This window comes from Labrus mixtus, chromosome 6 (genome assembly GCF_963584025.1).
Source record: "Labrus mixtus chromosome 6, fLabMix1.1, whole genome shotgun sequence".
Lineage (NCBI taxonomy): Eukaryota > Metazoa > Chordata > Actinopteri > Labriformes > Labridae > Labrus > Labrus mixtus.
The window spans coordinates 22,159,433-22,181,568 of NC_083617.1; the positions used below are offsets into that span (position 1 = coordinate 22,159,433).

The 22,136-nt window shown below is 39.7% G+C and overlaps 1 protein-coding gene across 2 annotated transcripts; it reads left to right on the forward strand.

Annotated features, from left to right (window-relative positions):
• The first annotated feature begins 1,921 nt into the window (after nucleotides 1-1,921).
• On the forward strand, nucleotides 1,922-21,081 carry pitx3 (paired-like homeodomain 3). 2 transcript variants are annotated; one of them, XM_061040501.1, is made up of 4 exons: nucleotides 1,922-2,146; nucleotides 10,652-10,769; nucleotides 15,843-16,048; nucleotides 19,581-21,081. In XM_061040501.1, exons 2-4 carry the CDS (start codon nucleotides 10,661-10,663, stop codon nucleotides 20,148-20,150), a joined length of 885 nt encoding a protein of 294 aa, XP_060896484.1. In that variant the 5' UTR covers nucleotides 1,922-2,146; nucleotides 10,652-10,660; the 3' UTR covers nucleotides 20,151-21,081. The 2 variants fall into 2 exon arrangements, with proteins under 2 accessions (XP_060896484.1, XP_060896485.1); XM_061040502.1 differs by lacking the exon at nucleotides 1,922-2,146 and adding an exon at nucleotides 5,637-5,783.
• Nucleotides 21,082-22,136: the final 1,055 nt, after the last annotated feature.

The window sequence follows — 22,136 nt, forward strand, 5'->3', positions numbered from 1 at the left end:
CTGCTTGAGAGAACAGTAGTAATTAGTTATCTCTGTTGTAGTTTTGGGTAGAGATATTTACAGTGTCTGGATTATGCTCACAGACCTTTTTTAACTGAATAAAACATTTCATAACGATTTTGAGTTGCGTGGAAGCAATCTGGATAGATTGCATGGATAGTTCGGAAGTTGTGTTCATATGAGGAGAAGAATACGTCATCAAATTTGGTTTCTTTCACTAACTAAACAGCCCACCACCAACAATATTTCCAAAATTTCATATTTTTGGCTCCAGGCAGTGGCGATTCTAGAGTCTCTTGGCGCCTGATGGCCCTGACACACCAAGCAGACGGCAAAGAACTAGTCACGACGAAGGCTGCCTGTGGCGTTGCCTCACGTCGCCTCTCTTGTCACTTCTTGCCATTTGTTTCACTAGAACACACCGCAAAGACTAAAGGCGACGGCCAATCACCACGTAAATTCTGCGCATGCGTGAGAGGCAATAACTCTCCATGCCAGCAGGCGGAAGTAGTCTGTATACTGCCTCTGTCTCTATAGTCATTCCAAAAGGGAAAACCGGAAGAGGACAAGGAAGAATGGCGATTTAAATAAACCGTTGTTATGAAATGAGAAGACAATTTTCTCACCGCTGTCACTCGCCACTCATAATATAGGTACTTCTAATCGAGATGAATGTCTGATAAAAGTTGAAAATGGCATTTGCATTTTCAGCCTTGGGTCTTTTATTAGTGGAACAAGCACAGAGGAGGCGCTTCTGTTTTTCTTCTTGTGCACTGGCTCTCCTGTTTCGTTTAGCTGAGCAGCCAATCAGAGTGATTCATACCCCAAACCGCGCCGGCCAACGCCGATTCAACATGTCGAATCGCCCGCAAAAAGGCCGACGAGGGGTAGCGACGGAGCCGGACACACCGCAAAAATTACGGCGACGATCACTAGCCGGCGGTCCAACTAGGACCGACGGCTGACGATGGCGTGTCAGGGCCTTAACAGGCAACGAGCCCTACTGGTGTGAGGCCCCAAGCATTTGCCTTCCTTGCCTGTTGACAAGCAGCATCTCTGGCTCCGGGCTTCACACAGCCAGCTGGTACCATTAGGATTTTTTTTAAAGACCTGACAGCAACTCGAGGAGTTTTTTTTTGCTAGACTTCACAAACGTGAACTACATTTGAAATGCAAACATAATCTAGACCAGTGACAATTTGAAAAAATGTGTTGTTTTTTTTAAGTTTGAAGTTTGACTGAATCAAATGATAGCCTACATTCAGTGCCCACAGTTTCCTTTTCTTCCTTAAATAGTATTTAGCCTTCCACTTTCAAATCTCAGTTATCTAAGATACAGCTAGGCTATATATTTTTAATTGTATCTTTTCTGGATCCCTTTGATTCCTTATCAAATTTTTGATGTTGCTTCGATTGGAACGCTCTGTCAAAAGTGGTCCAGTTGATAACAAAGGAAGTGATCTACCCCATGGCTGTACAATTGGATTGTGGCTAAGGTTTTGCATGAACATCAAAGAATGATAAAAAAGGCTAAAACAAAAATAAAATACATTTTTAGATTGAATTATCAATATAAAGTCCCCACCTTTCCCTGCTTAACGACAAGAGTTTGTAAATAAAAATTGTCCAGGAGGCTGCAAGGAGAAAGAGATGGAGAGTGTATTTGTAGACAGAGAGCCAATAGGTGAGGGAGGGGGAGGGACTTGGGGAAGTGTGTGTTTGCAGTAGTGTGTAGCCTACGTGGGTATGTGCCCCATGTGCGCGCAAAAAAAAGAGGGAGAGAGAGAGAGAGAGAGAAAGAGATAGGGGGACGTCCTTTCTACAGTGGACCTGTCACACACAATATTTAGCATGAAGTCAACCCCCCCCCCCCCCCCCCCCCCTCCTCCCCGCACCTCCCCTCTCCAACCCTATACTATGTGTGGGGATCAAGCCTCACTCCTCGACAGCCTTCATGTCTGACAGCACAGAGGGAAGAAGAAGAGGAGAAAAAAGGAAACTGACTGAAGCTTTTTTTCTGACTTTTTGAAACACCGGGGAACTTTTTGTCCATGTCACCAGCAAACCTGAGGCCAACTTACCCATCAGCCTGCAGTGAAGCTCTTTGCCTTTTCTACGGATTAATATAACCAGACCGGGATTCGATGTAAGTGCCAATAACCACACTGTTTCTTTTCTTTCCTCTTGTTTTGTTTGTGTGCGTCTGGGTGCGCATCCAGTGCGCTTTTAATTGTGTGTAAAAGCTAATCTAATGTTTAATAAGAAGCTTTTCGTTATGCCATCAGCGCCATGTTATTTATGTACTAATTGGAGTACAGCTGTTAGCATTGAAGTGCTCTGGATGTGACTCGAAACAGAAAAAAAAGTAAAAGCAGCAGTTTGTTTTTGGGTGTGCGTCCATGGAGCACGCATGATGCTGAATGCGACACGTTATGAATGTGTGTGTGTGTGTGTGTGTGTGTGTGTGTGTGTGTGTGTGTGTGTGTGTGTGTGTGTGTGTGTGTGTGTGTGTCAAAATTGGTGTCTCCGATTCAAGAACAATATATATTACATTAGTACAATTTTATGGGACTATTTTAACTCATTTTAAAGACACATCTGCTTAATCGAAAAACAAAATATTTCAAGCAAAGACTCTGCAGTGTTATTTTGGCTTTGCTTATTTTTAAGTTTCTTTTTTTTTTTTTAGTAGCCTAACACAATGCCGTGATTTGGTAACCATCAGTTATCAAAGCCGTCCTGTATCAATAAATCATCCATGCGTCCGTATTTGGGACCATATAGCCTAGGCTATATAGGTAGGAAAAAGTAATTTAGGAACTTGGTTAAGCTGCGCTTCCAGGCCTAGAAAAAAAATCAGTTTTCCTCTTGTAGTTTAAGGACCTCAATGGCATGTTCGTTCGTTTGTTTCCCCCAGAATTGTAAGACTTTGCAGAGGCGGACGTTGTGAAAATATTTGGGAGGTCAAAATATTTGGGGATGTTAGTGAAATTGATAGGTGGCAGGTGGCTGCCGGGGCCACAGGAGACCACGGACAGAAAAACAGAGCAGTAACCCCCCCCCCCCTCCCCCCCTTCCCGAACTCCAACCTCCCATACACACGGTCACAGACACGCACAAATACACACTCAGCAATCGCACATCCATGACTTTAATCTTTGTGCTATATAGGCTATTGTTTTCGTCCCCTTTTTTTATTTTTTATTTTTACAAACATTAGGACTTCAAATGTTCCTGTATTCAGTTGTTCAGTCTTGACTTTGACAATAATATTAAGATAAATATTTTGCAAACAAGAAAATAATAAATTAAAATGTAATATTTGTGGAGCCTCGAACAGCAAATCTCGCCATGGAATTTTCTTTAGCCTAAATGTTTCTTTCTTTTTAGTTTTTTTTTTTTTTGCGTGAGACTGAATTAATTTCATTGTTTAACCCAGCATCCATTTTCCTTCTTTTGTCAATTAAATATAGACGTGCATAGAAATAAGCCTATTGTCAATTAGAAATGGAGTTTTAAACCCCTATTGGGGCCCACAAGACGCGAATTGTAATTATTCATTTTATGGTTGATTTTTTTTTTTTTTACCACCAATAAACTCAACATTGTAAGGTCTGTGCTGCTTTTTTTCTAACTAAATAATTTATTTTAGATATGTTTTTATCAATGTGCCTATCTTTAATTATTTATTCTTTTAAAATAACAATTAAGGCAGAGTAACTCTTGACAAATCACCTGGTTAAATCCCTTTTCAGGAGGCCTTCAGTAAGAAGGCTGGCCTCTTTTGCATCTGTCCCGTCGGTCAGGACGTATGAAAATAAGATTTGTATTATCGAAGTTCTCGTTTGGCCTCAGGGTGCAATGTAAATCTCTCTCTTGGTAATTATTAGCCTATCAAACCCAGTGTAACAGAGGCGAGACTGAAGGCCATGGCCTACGAGGCCAAATACTAACGCATCACAGTGTCTCTATTAGTCAGATAAACACATGTAAATATTTATTTCATTTGAAAAATGTTCCATCACTTTATTTTATTTTATTATATAAATATACAAAAACAATCTGATTTAGATTTTTATAACAAACAAATACACTTCAATACGAATCTGAAGGGAAGCTGCATTTGATCTTAACTAGCCAACCTGTGAAATCACAATATGGGCTAACAAAGCCCGGAAGTTACAGCCCAATGTATGCATTTTTTTAAAGCAGTAGTCAGTTCAATTCATTCATCAAATCAATAAATAAATAGGCTAGCCAAAATAAATAAATAAATAAAAGGAAAAGGAAAAACACTTAAACACTTAATTCACATTCTCAATAAAAGCGCATAGCTTCAGCCGTGTTTCATCCCTTCATTGTTAACCTACAATCGACAAACCTAAAATATTATGATCGAATGATTCTAGTTCTGTTTATTTTATATTCTTGTAATTTCCTATCAATAATTAAGGCCTCCGTTTCGCTGACAGAGTCAAATCAGTGCAGTGTATTTTTTTGGTCCGTGGTAATAACTTCTCTCTCTCTCTCTCTCTCTCTCTCTCTCTGTTAATCACTGTGCTGCAGGAGCGCGCGGCCTCTCTCTTCAATCATATGCAAATGGCTGTTATAGGAGGGCAGAAATTAACATCTACAAACATTGGACTGAAATTCCATCTGCTGCCTCTTCGAGGAGGCCCTTAATAAGTTCTCAGACAGCAAAGTGACACACATCTTAATCAACTCTTAATCCCGGGAATTAATTCTCGACGCGTTTATGAATAATTCCCGGGATAATGCCTGCAGTCCGTGGAAATGCAAGCAAGCTGCCGCGCGCACCGCCAGATGGACCCGCGCAATCTCTCGAAAAAATGAGAGGATTTTTTTTTTTTTGCCTCCATTATTATGTTTTATATTATAATCACCAGATATATATATTTTAATGAGATCCGTGTCACCGGGCGCATGCTTATGCAAAGCGCTCCAGCTAATGCAAACCGGAGACTCACGCCTTGCTGTTGATTTGCGTCCAATTTCTGAACAGGAGGCCTGCAGCAGAAAAAGTAAACACGCAACACCATCCAAACGATGTTTTAGGCTTTATTTCAGCGTACAGAGGCGGCGGAACAGCCTGTCAGGTGGATGTGGAGGTGCAGAGGTGACTGCTATAGTGGCACAGGTGCGCAAGGAAATAGTCTGAGCCATACAGGAAGAGGAGGGTTAACCCTTCAGTTTATTTATTTATTTAGATTTTCATAAACTTTACTGCGGAGCACACAACACAGATATTCTTTCATTATTACTGTGATCAATGTGCCTGTCTTCTAAGTATGCTTGTTAGCTCGGTGTTAGCTTGTTGGTCATATTGAGCTCACCGGGAGGGGGGAGAAGGGCTCTTGATTTTGGAAATATAATCATGTGGCGCCCCTGCTCTATGTGTATTTAAAATGGGAGGGGGTGGGGGGAAGGGGGGTTACTGACACCTTGTTCTGGACAAAATGACTGGCTTGCATCACCCACACGCCCCTCACTGCCAAAGCCAGCCGGCCTCTCAGCACCACATTGACACCAGGCTGCATGTCCATCCATCACTGCCACAGCGGATCAAGTCCCCCCGGACTGGCTCACATTCATATTTCTGACCAAAATACTGAACCTTGCTGCGACTAGACTTCACAAAGGGACAGCTGTTGCTCTGTCAGGCAGGCGACTACCCTGACTGACCTGATCCAGCAGCCACGGGACTTGTTTGTGGAGGTCTTTTCTTTTAAAACCCTAAAAAAAAACAGCTTTATCCAACACAGGTAACGCTGCTTTTAACCAACACTTTATGATCTCTTCTTCAAAACAGTTCAACAGTTTGCTGGTGTGTGTCATTTGTTTCTTGCTGCTTCATTTTTTAGTAAAATAAGAGAAACTTCTGTTTTTTCCTCAATCAAAATGATGCAAAAACACATTTTTAATCTTTCTTTAAAGATGTCAAGCAGCAAAGGTCATATGTCCGTTGCTGATGTGTGCCCGATGAGTAGCATTTTATCTTGATCTATCAGATCATAAATGCTGAATTGTCAGGGTACAGGGTTGATTTAAAGGCTTAAACACAAAGTGTGATAAACGTCAGATCAAGGATTCCAGTTTTACTGTGCTTTAAAATCAGTACTAAAAACAAATACATGTACATAAATAGGTCAGATTTTCAAAGCACCCTTTGAAATCCAATAACAGACAGAACATTTGCTGTTATTTAGTCATTCAACTACAAAAAGAGGCAAAAAAATGCAACAATATTTGTGCGGCTGTGAAGAAGGGAAAACTGATCTTTCTGACCCACAAGTCAACTTTAACCCACAAATCCATATCAGAGGCTCATTAATCCGACGCACCAACACAGAGGGAGCGCGCTTACTGAGGTAATCTCTCTTCTGGGAGAGTCGATCTGATCCTTCTTGTCTCGCATCTTTTTTTTTTGCTTCCCAGAGCCTCTGGCCGACAGAAGAATACCCATTTTCCTGTCTCCTAATCTTTGGGAAAAGCTCTGATCATTCTCACGGATGCTCAACAAAAAACAGATGCAAGTGTCTTTCTCTAAAGGCACTTTTGTTAGCAGTGACAAATCTGAAATGTGCAATGGACAGCATTTTTTCTTTTTGGAGGCCGCTGAGGCGATGTTTGTGCGGCTGGAATAAGTTTGCAGATGTGTTCGATGGAAGAAAACGTGGACTCACCTCTCAGATGTCACAGAGAGTCAGTGGTAATAAGGTGCTAAACCTTTAATCAGAATATGCAGGTTGGCTTTAGTGCAGCATTATGATGCTTTGTCGGAGCCACTGACACAATGTTAAGTGGGGGTCAGGGAGAGTTTAAGGGAAAACTTTAATAACTTACAGTGTTTGTGTGCCAAGTTCACATCATTGTAGTCACTGACAGAGGAGGAGTGCAGCTCGGTGGGAGCTGCTTCGAGAGCAAATTAGTAAATTGCCTCCATATGTTGTTTTTTTTTTTAAGTAAAAAAAATGAAGTGGATGGTATAAGTAATAGGATAAGATGAGATAAACCTTTATTTTTCCCACAACGGACATGGGTTCAGTGTTACACTAAAGAGCAAGGATAGACAGAAAGAGCACACAGTACACAAGATTTCATGTACTATTAAATCTTTGAGGAGCCGAAACAGAGCTGCAGTTGTAACAAATGGAGTCTGAACATTCACAGTTATAGAGAAAAATAAACTGTCATGCGCACAGTGTATAAAAGTTCAACATGTTATTGCACAAAGTAAGTTTTGAATGTTATTGCACACAAGTATCAGAGGATATATTGTGATGGATATTGTAATATATGGAGTGGTTGGAATTGTTTCTAGCTTGTGTGTGTTAATATATTGATATATATGGTTTTACAATTTCATTAATTTTCTGAAAGAAAGATGTTAATGTACATCTTGTATCCTCTTGTGTTTTTAATGTTTGAAGCTTTCTCTAAAGTGGAAGTCTGTTTTTTCTACGAGAAGTTTTACAGTGAAGAAGGACAAACTCCGTCAGACCAATTCCAATGAGAAATTTGTGTGGCATGTAATATTTTTAATACATTGTATGACTTTGTCAACGAGAGGCCTTCAGTTTCATTTAGTGTTCAAGATGTGAAACAAGATTTTAATCAAGCTTACAAATATCTTTTTGAATTTGAGTTAAGAGCAAAAAAACAAAAGACAAGAAATCACAAACAGGAAAGTGAACCTTCAAATGTATTCACTTCATTTAACCTGATTATATGTTATATTGAATTTGTTCACGTCAAACTTGTACTGTAACTTGAGACTGAAACAGAGCTGGTGCTCTCCCTGAGGACAAAGTAGACAAATAGATCATTATTGAATATCTAGCATAAGAACATCACTTAGAAACAAATCAACCAAATATATGTCACTAAATCAAACAATACATTTTGAATCTATTTAGATCAAATTTACTGAATAAATTCTGTCATGATATTTTACAAATTGAGCGGGTCAGGACTATAATCTTTGTAAAATATTTTTGAAAAAGCTAACTTTAACGAGCTATCACTTGGCAACAGAGCACGGCACATTTTCCTTTTGACAGGCAGAACCAGATTTTTTGATGACATTCATCTGCTGTGATTGGATACCAACATGTCACTTATTAACTGCAATTATTTTATTTCTAAGAAGACAGATCCTCTTCTTCTTTCATTAAGACTTTCAGTGAGAGGATTTACCATTGTCAGCTCTAACATATTTGGAGTGGCTGAAACGGTCTTTAAATGCTCATCCATTCCAGTCAGATAGACGCCCACCAATAAGCCCGGTGCTGCTCAAGGTTTCAGCCTATGAGGTTTTTTGGTAGATTAATTTCGGGGCTCTCTGTTAAACACATTGAATGGACGTCTGTATGAAATGTGCTATTGAAAGACATTTGAGTAGAATTCAATTTAAGGATAAATTGATGTCCAAAGAGCGCAGAGGGAAATAATGTCATTTCAGCAACGTGAAATGTCGACAGTGAGTCTGGTTCAAGAGTTCAATCCGGTTGTACAATGTGTTGTGTGTGTGTGTGTGTGTGTGTGTGTGTGTGTGTGTGTGTGTGTGTGTGTGTGTCTGTGGGATTGAGAGGGGGGTGTTTGATGCCATTCCATTCTCAGAACCCTGCCTTCGCCCCTGCCAGGATTCAGATTTAACCCCGGCAGAAGTCACATGTGACTGGCACACAAAGGCTGGTATGGTGGCAAGCAGGGCACGGGGAAACTCTGTTGGGGGGGGGGGGGGTGCATACACTAGAGGCAAAAAGAGTTGGTGGGTGGGTGTTAGGGCGGGTTGACAATTGTGTCTTACCCCTGAAAAAACGAAGTTTGCTGCATCCAAGTATAACCAACCCCCCTACCTAACCACAACACTGACGGCACACTGCGTCCAAACAGGCAGCCAGGGAGCCTAATACCCGACTCCGAGTCACTCTTTGATTTTCAGGGATGAGGTTTATCGCCTTTTTAAATCTTTGATGACATGGAGTCATTGTAGCCCACAGCTGCCTTAAGACTCTCCTCTAAACCTGTAAACTTTGGGTTTTACTCAGCCACTGTTCTGGGAAAAGCAAAGGTAAACAGAAAAGGAGGGTAAACAGTAACCGCACGCACAGTTTAGGTTGGCTGAGCCTTCACTTAACGCCTGTTTAAACTCTGTTATTCTTCCATGTCGACATGTTTCCTACATTTGATACTGAAACTTGTCTGACTTTTTTTTAAATACATTTTTAAAGGGAGTTACATCCTTTACTTCCTACATCATTTAATAGCATTTCTGATTAAATATTTACAGATGATACGCTTCTTTTTGACTTCCAAAGCATAGTAGCTATACATCATCCCAACACTACATCATCTTGGATGGAGTGTATTAGGTGTGTGTGTTTGAACGCCCCAATATATTCAAGGTGTGAACTGCCCTCGGATAAATAAACCAGCAGCTATTTTTGACCTCCATTGAGCAACAGTTCTATCGCAGCGGCTGGAATTGGCCTCTAAAATGTCATCATGTATTTTACAGCAATAACTCAATTGCTCTCCCCACGTAGCCCAAAATAGAGTCAACTCAGGGCAGGTCCTGTTATAGCTGCTTATGTCAGGCTCGTATAAAGGGATCGGGATTACAACCACAACCTGGGCTGAATGGAAAGATGGAGGAGAAAATAGAAGCAGAATGTGCTGCCAAGTTAAACAAATACACACACGGAGCCACATCAAACGAAGGCATCGTCATTTCAATAAATGAAACTTACATCTAAAAATCAGTTATCTGCAGGAAAACAAGGTCTGTTCTTATTTTGGTGGGGGACAAAAGGTCAGCATTCTTTTACTCAAAACCATGGAAAAATGTAGAGCAATTATTCAAATAGTGAGAAACGGTTAATGGTGTGTTTATTCCAACACAAAGTTAAGAAACGCTGTTAATAACTGTAAAATAAAAGAACTCCATAAAGAATCACTTTGCTCACTTAACTTTCTGATAGATGTTATTAGCATCATCCTCAACAATATGCCTGTGTTATGTCTGTGTTTAAGCACACAACAACCTAAGAGTAAATCTGTGTTTTTGTTTGTTTGGAGGTTGCAGAACTCTTCCAAGGCCTGAGTATTGTCAACATATTTTTCCTGCGAGGCTGCAAAGAAAGTTCCAACAAACAGAATCAGAATATTAACTTGATGTCTGAGAGGCCAAACCCTGTGCAACAAAACATCAGTCCATGTTTGTACGCTTTCTGCGGACTGAAATGAAAGCATTACCAACGATGTCATCCCTTCCTTACCCTCGTCTTCATTGAAGCAGCGGGACAGTGAGAGGGTTTAGAGGGTTTAGAGGTTTTAGTGAGTTAAGGAACAGCGTCTTGTGGGACACGTTGTGTGTGTGAAGGCGCGGAGTGATCCGGAGTGAGAAGACAATAGTGCATGTGTGCAGCGTTGTGGTTTTCAACAGAAACGTGTATAGGCCTTTATACTTTTCTGAATGTCTCTAAAGGCACGATCACTGGCGATCAAACAAATAGCCTAAATGATCCCAAAACAGCAGGAAATAACGATGCGAGTATGTAATTGTTGATGTTGCCCACAAAGCACGTGAGTCCTCTAACGTGTTGTGTTTATGTATGTGTGTTTGCAGAGCCTGGTTATGGATTTTAACCTGCTGACTGACAGTGAAGCCCGCAGCCCGGCGCTGTCGCTCTCTGACTCCGGGACCCCGCAGCACGAGCCGGGATGTAAAGGCCAGGACACCAGCGGTCAGTTCCCACCTCACCGTGGGCTTTGTGCATAATATAGACTGTTTACTTTTTTTTTTTTTAAAGAAAACTTTAGGCCCGAGTCATCATATCTAGGCCTGCGTAGGCCTAATATTAACAGAGCAGCATTGGAGTAAACGAACACAAACTTCTAAACTAAACATAATAATTATAATAAAGGCGAGAAGCCTACATAATAATAATAATAATAATAATAATAATAATAATACCCTAATAATAATAATAATCCGAAATAGCAGCGAATTTCTTTGCAATAGCTTTAATGAATTATGAATATGCAAACTAATTATTTTTTCTTTTAATATTAGATTTTGCAGTCGGTATATTTATACAGTATTACTGCATTGCGTTTCATCTAGAATCAAGAAGAAGAAAAAACAACCTACTACACTGCGATCAGTCGGTTTTTTTTTAGCTTAAGCTCATTTCCATTATTTAAACTGAAAAGGGATGTGCATGATTCCACTCGTAAACGTCTTTGCTACGTGGACTGTTTAATTGGAGCTTTATTTTCTGTCTTTACACAGCAGCCTCTCTGCCTCAGGCGCAGCTGATGGCCTCTAATACCACATCATTCATCTGACTTTGAATATGAAAATGTATTCCAATCGAGACAAACTTATTTCTCCTGAGAGCTGCAAGCAGAGTCAGCTCACATTATTAGCCTTCATTCAGCACTCTTGAAGAAATTATTATTTTAAAAAACCATCAAATTGATTCGATAATCGTAATTTGACCACGTTTAATCAACAATATATAACCTAATCTAAACACATAATAAAAAGGAATAGTTATTTAAATTGGCCTATAACAAAGTGATGACTCAACGTCCACTTACTGTTTTTATCCTTGTCGTCGTCATGGTTTGGATATTCTTAGTTGTTTTATCATATTCAGTGCTGTTATCGAAACGTAAGTCACGTGATAACAAGAGGACGTACACGTTTCTAATTAGCCTTCATAAATGCTGAGTGTTGATTGGTGGACAGCTCAATCACACTGATGTAGGCTAAATGCTGTTTACATCACGCATACTGAGGTTCTATATGAGCAAAGCTGTGAAATAATGATCTCATGGATGATTATTATATTATCTAATATACATTTAGTTAATATAAAATATAACACACCCTCCACCTCTCTGTCAATCTGCAGGACTATCTGGTGGTGTGTGTGTTTATGTGTGTGTAACCTAATCTTATTGCTAAAGCGTGTGTGGTTAGAAATCCAGTCGTAACAAACTGTCAAACACAAACTATTTCGGTCTAAAAATGCTTTCATGTTCCTCCTCCTGCTGCTGCAGACTTCTTAAGAGGGACTCAAGTAGCTCATATAGTCTCAGAGAATTTATGATGTGCTGTCTATGAACCATGTCTCTTCTTCAGGTGTACTGCTGCTTTTCATTGGGTCTTAATGTCAGATGGATTAAACAGAAGAGGAGCAACAAACAGAGACAGTTTGAACATAAATAAATGACAGATATATCTGTAACATTTTTTTGGATGGATTGGATGGATTTAAAACGTAAAACCATGATCTAAGGAATACCACATCAGGAAGTTCTGGTTATAATGTCTAGTCATTCAAATGGTGCCCTTATTATTATGATTTATTTCTAACTATAAAACTGATTTACATGTTTAATAATCAAATCCATACAGTAGATTCACATTAATAAATCCCCAATGATTTAGATTTGTATTGAATGTTTTGTTCAATAAAACTTCAGATGATTTGTATTTTTACATTTTACTTAGGCCAATACATTGAAAAGTATTTGAAGGCTTTAACATTTCTCTCCCTAAATGAAATCACTGCAGTCTTGGAAAAAAAGAAATCAAAACTCTGAAAAAGTGCTGCATACAGGGTTGCATTTTGAGATGTCTGAGCTCAGTCTTTGCACGTTTCTGATCCGTTTTTTCACACGCAGAGGATTCCAGGAAATAGCCACATTGTGACATCACTTTGTGGCATTAAAAAAATAGACTTTTCCAAAGAGGTCGAGGCTTTATGTGAATCTGTTTTCCCTTTAAAAGCAGAGGGACACAATATGGAGGGAACACTTTTATCCACAGGGCGATTTCCCTTTCAAGATCATCATTGCTTTTATACTCTACTTTATGACAGCTTATTGTTGCCATTTTCCACTCTTTATAACACAAACAAAGCACATCTTTGAATCTCATTAGTACTGAAGCACTTTCTGGCTGCCACACCTTACCACACCGGACTGACACCCGTGCCTCCGGCAAAGGAAAACCTCACACCCACCACTGAATGATCCACAATGTGGCTCTTTATTAAAAGCGTTCTCTCTGAAATAAAAGGCAGAGCGCCTGTAAAAAGCTGACTTTGATTTTAACCCTTGAGAGCTGGTTTAACAGCTTGTTCTCAAAAAATAAATCTCCTTTTGTCATACATCCTCACTATTCCTTTTTAATGACGTGTACAAGACAACTGCAGCTCTTGTTCTGTGAATATATTATTTTGTTGTTTTTTTAGATGCTGAAAAGTGATTTAGTTAAAAGCCTCTCATCGCCGTTGTTTTCCAGGTTAAATCCCTCTGAGAAGCTGACCTGGAACAGCTCTGTCATGTCGGCACATTATCAGTCAGATTGCTCCTATTGTTGCTCAGCGCGTTGCTGCCCTTTCCTCTGTATTGTGATAGACTTTGGCCTTAAGTGACAGCTTACCCAGTGTCAGTTTACTGCCAGATAACAGCCTGGCTCTGGCCCTTATTGGTTTTGCTGGTGGCCCTGCGGAGCCTCTTTTTAAACCCTGCTGATCATTTGGAGCTGCTCGGAGAGCTAAGCCCTCGCCAAACAGAGCCCAACTTGCCCGAGTCACAAAAGCCTGATCCGCAGGATTAGCTGGCCAACTAATTTCACTTCTTTCTGTGAGGTCCTTAAATTGCAGGAGTGAGAGGAGCCCTGGCAGACATAACATGGATGTGTGGTCCTTTAAAGTGGCTGCGCTGGGGGCCAAATGCAATCACTCAGTGCTCCTGCACATCTTTGAACGTAATGCAGTGTTTGGAATCGCTCTCTCCTGGCAACGTCACACCCGTCCTGTGGGGCGGAGGGATTTCACATCGTGTTTGATCTGACATTATCATCCATCGCTTTCAGCATAGTTTGGATAGTGCTGATGCAATGAGGCAGAGTGAAAGTGTCAGAATAATGGACTTCTTTCTTATTGATAAAGGATGTGCTTATAGTTCTTTTCATTCATTCAGACTGTACAGGGAAATAAGCAGATTTGCTTTTAGGTGCATCCTTACTCGGTTTGAGTGAAGTTTTCCCCTAATATCCATTGAACACTCCGGTAACAATTGTACAAGTCTCTTTGTATGCTATGAAGGAGCTCGTTTATAATGAAATATGGGACTGACTATAGGAAAGACACTGATGATATTAAGTTGTTATATGTACTCTTAATCGACAACATTTATTTTAACCTACCTGGGCAGTCTTATAGTCAAAGCACAGAAGGACATGTGGAAACCAAATATATAATAGAGCCTAAATTTAAGACATTTGAAGGAATAAACGTTTAAGGAATTATTTATTCATGTTAACTATGATATCTGTGTTAATAAAGGGATTCCCCTTTGCTTTGTCATTGTAAAGCTTTAAGCAGTTCATCCAAAACAAACTTTACATGTTTACGTTTTGACTTCATGCAGAGGCAAATTGTGCTTGAAGTTCAGAAAAAAAATAGATTTTCTATCGTATACTATCTTTACACCACTACATGTCAGAGTGAAATGTTGACAAAAACACTAACTAGAGTAAGCCTGTGAATGATTGGTTTCTGTATCAAACACAGTGATGATGAACTCAGGAATGATTTGTAAACGTGAAACTAACATTATCAACATGTGTCCACTTTAACCAGAGAGGCACTGAAATACTGAATTATTGAAATGACATGAAAGATGATAATAAGTCATAATGAGCACCTCTACTTGAAATACTTGACTCACATGTTACTTATATGATACAGATTATCTTTCAGATTTGACGATATGGACTTCTAATTGTTAATTTAATCAGGATATTTTTTTGTTTTTGAAGATAAATAACCGCTGACTCCCTTTAACAAACAAGTCAATGGCTTTGGGATTAATTATGCAATGATCACAGCTCTGCCTCACTGGGAGAGGGAGGCATGGCCGACAAAACTATGATCTGAAGTCTCTGGGTTTACTGGGTGACGATCGTTTTGTCAATCAACTTAATTGCAGATCCGTTTTTAAAATCATGTATGTATCACTTAGGCACAACACATGACTTTTCTGGTTTGATGAGGGGTCTAGTGTTGTCTTTTGAAATATTGTGTAGTCTGTGATTCTCTGTTACACACTACATAAATGTGTCCTTATCATGCGTGTTGCCTAATAATGGGTTGATCCAGCCCCCTCAGTGTACTGCAATATGTCAGACAAGTTAGTAACGGCATCATCAACTATCTCTAAATGTCTCTGACTTTAAAATGTTGACAAGTACAAAAAACAATAACAATCTTCTTGCTCATTTTCAATTACCGCGCTAGCTAGAATTTATTAACTTCAGTTGCTATTTTATTTCTTCCTTTTTTCACATTCTCGTTCATTTTATTGTTGTCTTCTTATTCACAGCATTGTGATTGTGAAAGCACACCTACGATGTTTGCATTATTATGCAATGTGTCAGTAAACCATCTTCAAATTATCCATTGATGATACTAAAAATTGATACTGTTTTTATGATTAAATAATAATAAACCTTGATATTATTGAAACGATAGTTTGCTCTCAATTTGTATTCACAGTTTACTTGAATAAATTCTCTGACCTATTTAAACGAAATGATGAGGGAGGTTTGAACTGGAGGTCTTCATTATAGTTTTTCCAGAGCTTTAACACACATTATATTGTCTTCATCCACAGTTTGAGGTTTGCTGAGTTGTCAGTATTTAATACTATAGTCATAAAGTTTTATGTAAAAAGTGTTTTTCTGAGCTGCCCCTCCCATTGCCCTAATCTAACATTTCCTGCCTCCGTGCCTGCAGACACAGAGAAATCGCACCAGAACCAGCTGGATGAGTCGAGCGCTGAGGACGGCTCTCTGAAGAAGAAGCAGCGGCGGCAGAGGACTCACTTCACCAGCCAGCAGCTCCAGGAGCTGGAGGCCACCTTCCAGAGAAACCGCTACCCCGACATGAGCACCAGAGAGGAGATCGCAGTGTGGACCAACCTCACAGAGGCCCGCGTCAGGGTGGGTACACACACAGCTCTGCACCTGACAGTTTTCATTTTGACTACAGCAGCTGATTGCAGGCGTGAAGTCCTGTACTCTCTTGTTGTGAAATTGTATTCAGAATGGAGAGTTACAGAGCAGGCAAAAAAAAAAAAAAAAAAATACATGTGGATCCTGTAATTTAACTCTTAACTTAATTTTGTGATCAAGTCAAAACAGCCATCACTCTGACTCCGCAGCTGGAAAATCTTTCATCCAGCTTTGACCACATTAAATTGTTACTCCATCTGGACTCCCTGGAGTACTCTCACTAAAACACATCAATACAACTCTCTGTGCATTTTTAATGCAGAGCAGTCTTTTGGCTTAATGAAATCTTCTCATTAGAAGGTACGATGTTGTTGGATTAAGGCCTCAGAAGCATCATCCTCTGAGGAAGACTATACCCCCTTTTGAACAGCCTTCATAAGCGAGGGTGACAGGACAGGGGTGTGGTTTTTTTAGAAGATGGTTGATGTGTGCGACCCACCAGCAGTTACAGTAGCAGCTAACTCAAAGAAAAAGAAGGAAATGAAAGTAAGCAACTATGTGTTTGTAAATGATCAGAATTGATTCTTTTAAACCCTGCTTTGAAACTTACGAGGCGGCAGGAATAAGAAACCCTTTTTGTTTTAAGGCTGACCTTTTTCATCATGTTTGATCAAAGCCTTTAGTAGCTGTAACAAACTGATCAGTCTTTACTAGCCTTTAAAACTGGCTTTAACTTTATAAAATCACAAGTAAAATACAGGACACAATTAGCTTACCATCAGATGTGGGAGAAATGTTTTTAAAAAAATTGAGAAATTCAGTGTTTTCTGTATTAGGTATGATGCCGTATTCCATTTCACTGTAGCTGAAGTTCACACACTAAATGTAAAAGTCAGGGGTGAAGCCGAGGTTGCCCACACACAGTGGTTTAGTCATTGTATCTATATGGAGCAGGAGGACACACATTCTGATGGACGACAATACAATCGCTGGCCTGCCCGACAAGCAATGGATCAAATTAATGTTGGCTGGTTGAAAGGTCACATAGCTCACACTCTTGGTTGTTATTTTGAAAGGACAACAGTCTGCACAATGTCTCCTACTTAATGTCTATCAGTGGCCTTTTCCAACCCCAGATTCCTTCATGCTCAAAATACTTCACCTGTCACATTGATTCATGGGATTTGTCACAGAGGTGTTGTTAATCATCAAAGTTATAGTCTGATGGAATATACTGATGACACTCCACTGAGGCTCTATAGGGACACTTGGTGTGATCTATTGAATTGATCTATTGTGAAGTTTCCTTGCGACTTTGATAACATTTTGTTCACGACTTGACTGAAACACTTTTACCATTAGGCCGTAAAAATGGCTAGCATGTTACAGGTTACCAGAGTGCAGAGGTTATATTAACCACAATCGCCAGATAGTTTAGCCTGCTCATATGCTCTCATTAGTTTATTAGCACTAAAAGAGACATATCACTACCAAGGTGTGATGCTAATGTTACAATAGGAAGACCAAATAAATGCAATGGGGGGGGATTCGAATCATCCTGGGAGTATATAAATTGTATATATATTGTTGCTGTATCAGCAGCCTGCTCCCTTTGTCACTCCCTTCATCAAAACATGGACAGTCTTGTTGCTGACTGTCTAGTTTTATTGTCGGTCATATACAGGCATCAGTTTAAATTTCAGTCTTTTTCATAACCAGCTAAAAACTCCCCTCTGGAGCTTTAAGTCACATACTTTCTGTAATGTACAAAAATATAAGGATTGTTACTCTCACATGTTGGCCAACATGCTTTGAAGCAGACATCATCAGAGCTCTTTGGTTACTTCATATAATCGGACATCAGTTAATGTTGGAGCTTTTTAAGATATTATTTGATGAAACTCTCGTGCTATCAGTGAACCCTATTACTGGTTTATAAAAAAAAGAAAGAGCTGCAGACGAGCACCTGAATAATCCCTAGCCTTTACCACAAACCTGCATACAGCATTGCCGTAGAGTCATGAAAAAGATTGGGTAGCTTCTGTCGTCTGCCGTGGACTTTCCCCTGCTGTAACTGGAATGGAAAACTCAGAGTCATGTACTTTATACTCATATTAATGGTCAACAGCATTCTGTTACTATAATAACCGAGGACTGGATGATACTCTGCATGCATGGCGAGGGAGCAGAGAGACGGCTGAGTATCAACGCAGGACTTCAATAAGATTCATCAGCGTGAAATAGATAGAAAAACATTTGATACCAATTAGTTTTAATGTGAAATAAATACATGAGTGTAAACAGATGACATGGAGTCGTCTGGAGAAGACTTCCTTTAAAAGTAAAAAAAATAAAACTGTTAGAAATGTTTTTAATTTCTAAAACCCTCTAGAAAGATTTTTCCACTAAAGCTTTAATCCAATTAATTTCCTCCAAATATAGGACCGAAGAACGACAAATGAGCAAAATTTCTTTCTCTGACATTTCCTTCATTGTGATCTCGCTCTTCAAATAAGTCATTGATTAGTTTTAATAAGCCTCTCCTAAAATGACTGTTTGACGAGACACTTCAACTTTCTTTCTGGGATCAGTATGTCTTTCGGAAAATTCTCGATGCATCTGCACACAATCAGACTGAGAATATTTGAGAGAAGTTAGGGTAGTCTGACTCAGTGGTTGAAGACTAGAAATGTGTTGACTTCTGACACTTTGTGTTATGGGGTGTATAGAGGTAAATAACAGCCTCAGCAACTATATTATAATTGTTGGCAAAAAAGACATCTGAATTATAAATAAACTTAATGTTCTCTCTTTGCCTTTTAATTGACAATTGGGCAAAAATAATTCATGCTGTATGCAGGTCCCTTATAGCAGGAAGTGTTCACATTTTGCTTCATATATCTTACTGACTCAGACTGCTGTTTGTCAACTTTGAAACTAATCTGACTTATCTATCATGGCATCCAATCAGCTGTTATTGGTGTGTATTGAATGGCTGACCACTTAGAAAAAACAGGTCTTCTTTGAAGGGGCACTCCTAGATTTACTTTAACAACAAAAAAAACAAAGCACAAAAAAATCTTGACTTAGGCTTTAGAACTAATGTTACGAATGTGTATCAACAACTTTTGTCGCTCAGACAATCTTCCCTACGATGCTCACAGTTACAGTAAAATTGAATAAATAATGAGAAGTGGCCACATGACCACAGCTAGGGTTATTGTTGAATTTATATATTCCTGTATATACATTTTCCTAAGACAAATAAATGTCAACTTAAGAGCCACCAATTCCACAAAATAATACAACTTATACCAGCAATATCATCTCTGCATGGTTACACTACTCACCACTGCACTATTGCTGGGACGTTCATTTTTGTTCAAATATATATATATATATAACCTGTATCCACATTTAAAAGTCAAGATATGTGGTCGACCAGGTAATCTGAGTCAAGGCTTGTTAGAACATTTGAAATTATTGACTCAAATATTTTTTTTCTTTTTGGCTTTCCTAGGTATGGTTCAAGAACCGGCGTGCCAAGTGGAGAAAGCGGGAGAGGAACCAGCAGGCAGAGTTATGCAAAAACGGCTTTGGGGCCCAGTTCAACGGACTCATGCAGCCCTACGATGACATGTACACGGGCTACTCCTACAACAACTGGGCCACCAAGAGCCTAGCAAGCAGCCCGCTCTCCGCCAAGAGCTTCCCGTTCTTTAACTCAATGAATGTAAGTCCCCTGTCATCCCAGCCAATGTTCTCACCCCCCAGCTCCATCCCCTCCATGAACATGGCCTCCAGCATGGTGCCCTCAGCGGTGGCTGGTGTTCCAACTACAGGGCTCAACAACCTGGGCAACCTCAACAACCTCAACAGCCCGTCGGCACTCAACTCAGTAGCAGTTACAGCGGCCACATGCCCTTACGCCACCACAGCTAGTCCCTATATGTACAGAGACACCTGCAACTCCAGCCTGGCCAGTCTGCGGCTCAAGGCCAAGCAGCACGCCAACTTCGCTTATCCGGCAGTGCAGAACCCCGTGTCCAACCTGAGCCCCTGCCAATATGCTGTGGACCGGCCGGTATGAAGGAGCAGCTTCAACGAGGACCCCTGACCCAACCGACCAGCTGTAAGTCCACTATCACCCAAGCTAACATCTCCTCAGTTCCATCTGTAAACTGCCAGATGTGATGCAGGCTGGCGGATTGTGTTTTGATGGTACTCTCAGAATAACCTTTAAAACTGACAAACAAACAAGTAGACACGCCCAGATGGACCACCGTGCTTCAAAGGAATTCTCTCCAGATTGTGAGACTTTGTCGCTGAACTGACCAACTGCTTCAAAGGATTTCTAAAGATTATAATCCACTTTTTTTTTCCTTCTTTTGAACTGCATGATTAGAGTAAACGTAGAAATCAAGGGTAAATAAAACATGGATGCTTCAACTGGACTGGTGGTCAACATCTTGGCCCATGATACCAAATGTGATCTTTGCTTCTATGGCAGGAAAACGGACCTGTGGTTGCAATGCGGGAGAAATGGAGGATGTATATAATGGACTTTTTTCTGTTTTGTATGTGACAAAAAAATATATGAAAACGTACTTTAATGATGAGAAAAGCATGTTCTTCAAAAGCAAAAGGCCCTAGGTTGATGTGCTATGAGCACATCCTTTAGGAACTTGAGACTTTTTGGTGAATTCTTCTCCCCATGGAAGGTCATATGTCAAAGGTCTGCTTGGGTGAGGGGAGGGTGGAGAGTGAACACATTAACCTCAAGTGGTGAAACACAAAAACAACAATTTAGTCATATAACAGAATATCAGCAAGATTTTTTTTCAAGTAAAACTAAAAAGCCATTGACTATATAGATTTGTGTGCTGTTATACAAAGGGAGTCCATGACTGTAAAAAAAAAAAATGTATGTAAGAGTGCAGTTGTCATAACAAAAAAAAAGAAACAAGCTTTTTTTTCCCGATGTAGCCTGCTTTGTCTCATTAAAGAAACAATTAAAGGAACCGTTTATATGAACTTCAAATTGCCTTTGACATTGAGCAGATTGGTACATGTCCTTCAGTATCACTTATCTATATCTATAGCCACTGGTGTACCACAGGCCAAAACATGATGTCCTCACAACAATGAGCACAGCACCATGGAAACCTCAACTCACTTCCATGGCAACACTTGCGCAATGATAAAAGAGAGTAGTGGGCTGGAGGGAGATATAGATGTTCCCGATGCCGCTCTCTGATATGTTTGACCTACACTCCGAGCGCTAACCGCAGGCTATCCAGTAACACAGCAGGAATTCACAGAGGCAGCGCCAGGATTACATAAGAGCCTTCAAGGAGCGAGGTGTCCCAGCGGAGCCCAAACGAGGGGTTAGCAGTCCATCAATCCCCATCAGCCCCTGCAACTGTTTATTGCTCCGACATTTCCGCTGTTGTTGTTTTTTTCTTTACACTGATTTCTACAAAATCGTATTTTTAGTCACTTAGCATTTTTTTAATTGTTTTTTCATGAGGGGCGGGGGGGGGGGGGGGGGGGGGGATCTAATAAATCATCAATTCTGCAGTCAATAAATCCACACATATTCTTCATCAGATATTACAGCTTTAACTGAATGAATGAAACAACATGAAATATTTAAATTAATCCTTGTTAATGTGTTCTCGTGGAAGACAACTGACTGGAACGGTTTTAAAGCTGAAGTGAAAAGACAAGAGAGAATAATTCGACAAAATAATTTATTAAAAAAACTGTTTCAAAATTACTTTTCATATCAGGGAAAATTGGTGGTTTGACAAACAATCTTATGACTCAATGTCTGTCCACTTACTAAAATAACTATAAGTAAACTGCGTTGCCAAAAATTATAACTATGTTGGAATAAATGTTTTTGAGTCTGTGATTTGAATCTTCCTCTGACAGAGTGTAAAAATGTAGAGATGAAAGTTTCAACTCCTTCATCTGAATGAAAAATAACATCTTAATAAATACATAAAGGTCTGTTGACAAGCTTTTGTCTTTTGAACAACAAATAGACAAATTTAATAATTTCACATTTTTC

Bases quoted from the DNA above. Each gene is read 5' to 3' on its own strand.
- pitx3 (XM_061040501.1), top strand. From the start codon at position 10,661: ATGGATTTTAACCTGCTGACTGACAGTGAAGCCCGCAGCCCGGCGCTG. The intron at 10,770-15,842 runs GTCAGTTCCCAC...CCGTGCCTGCAG, and splicing joins TAAAGGCCAGGACACCAGCG to ACACAGAGAAATCGCACCAG. The intron at 16,049-19,580 runs GTGGGTACACAC...TGGCTTTCCTAG, and splicing joins TCACAGAGGCCCGCGTCAGG to GTATGGTTCAAGAACCGGCG.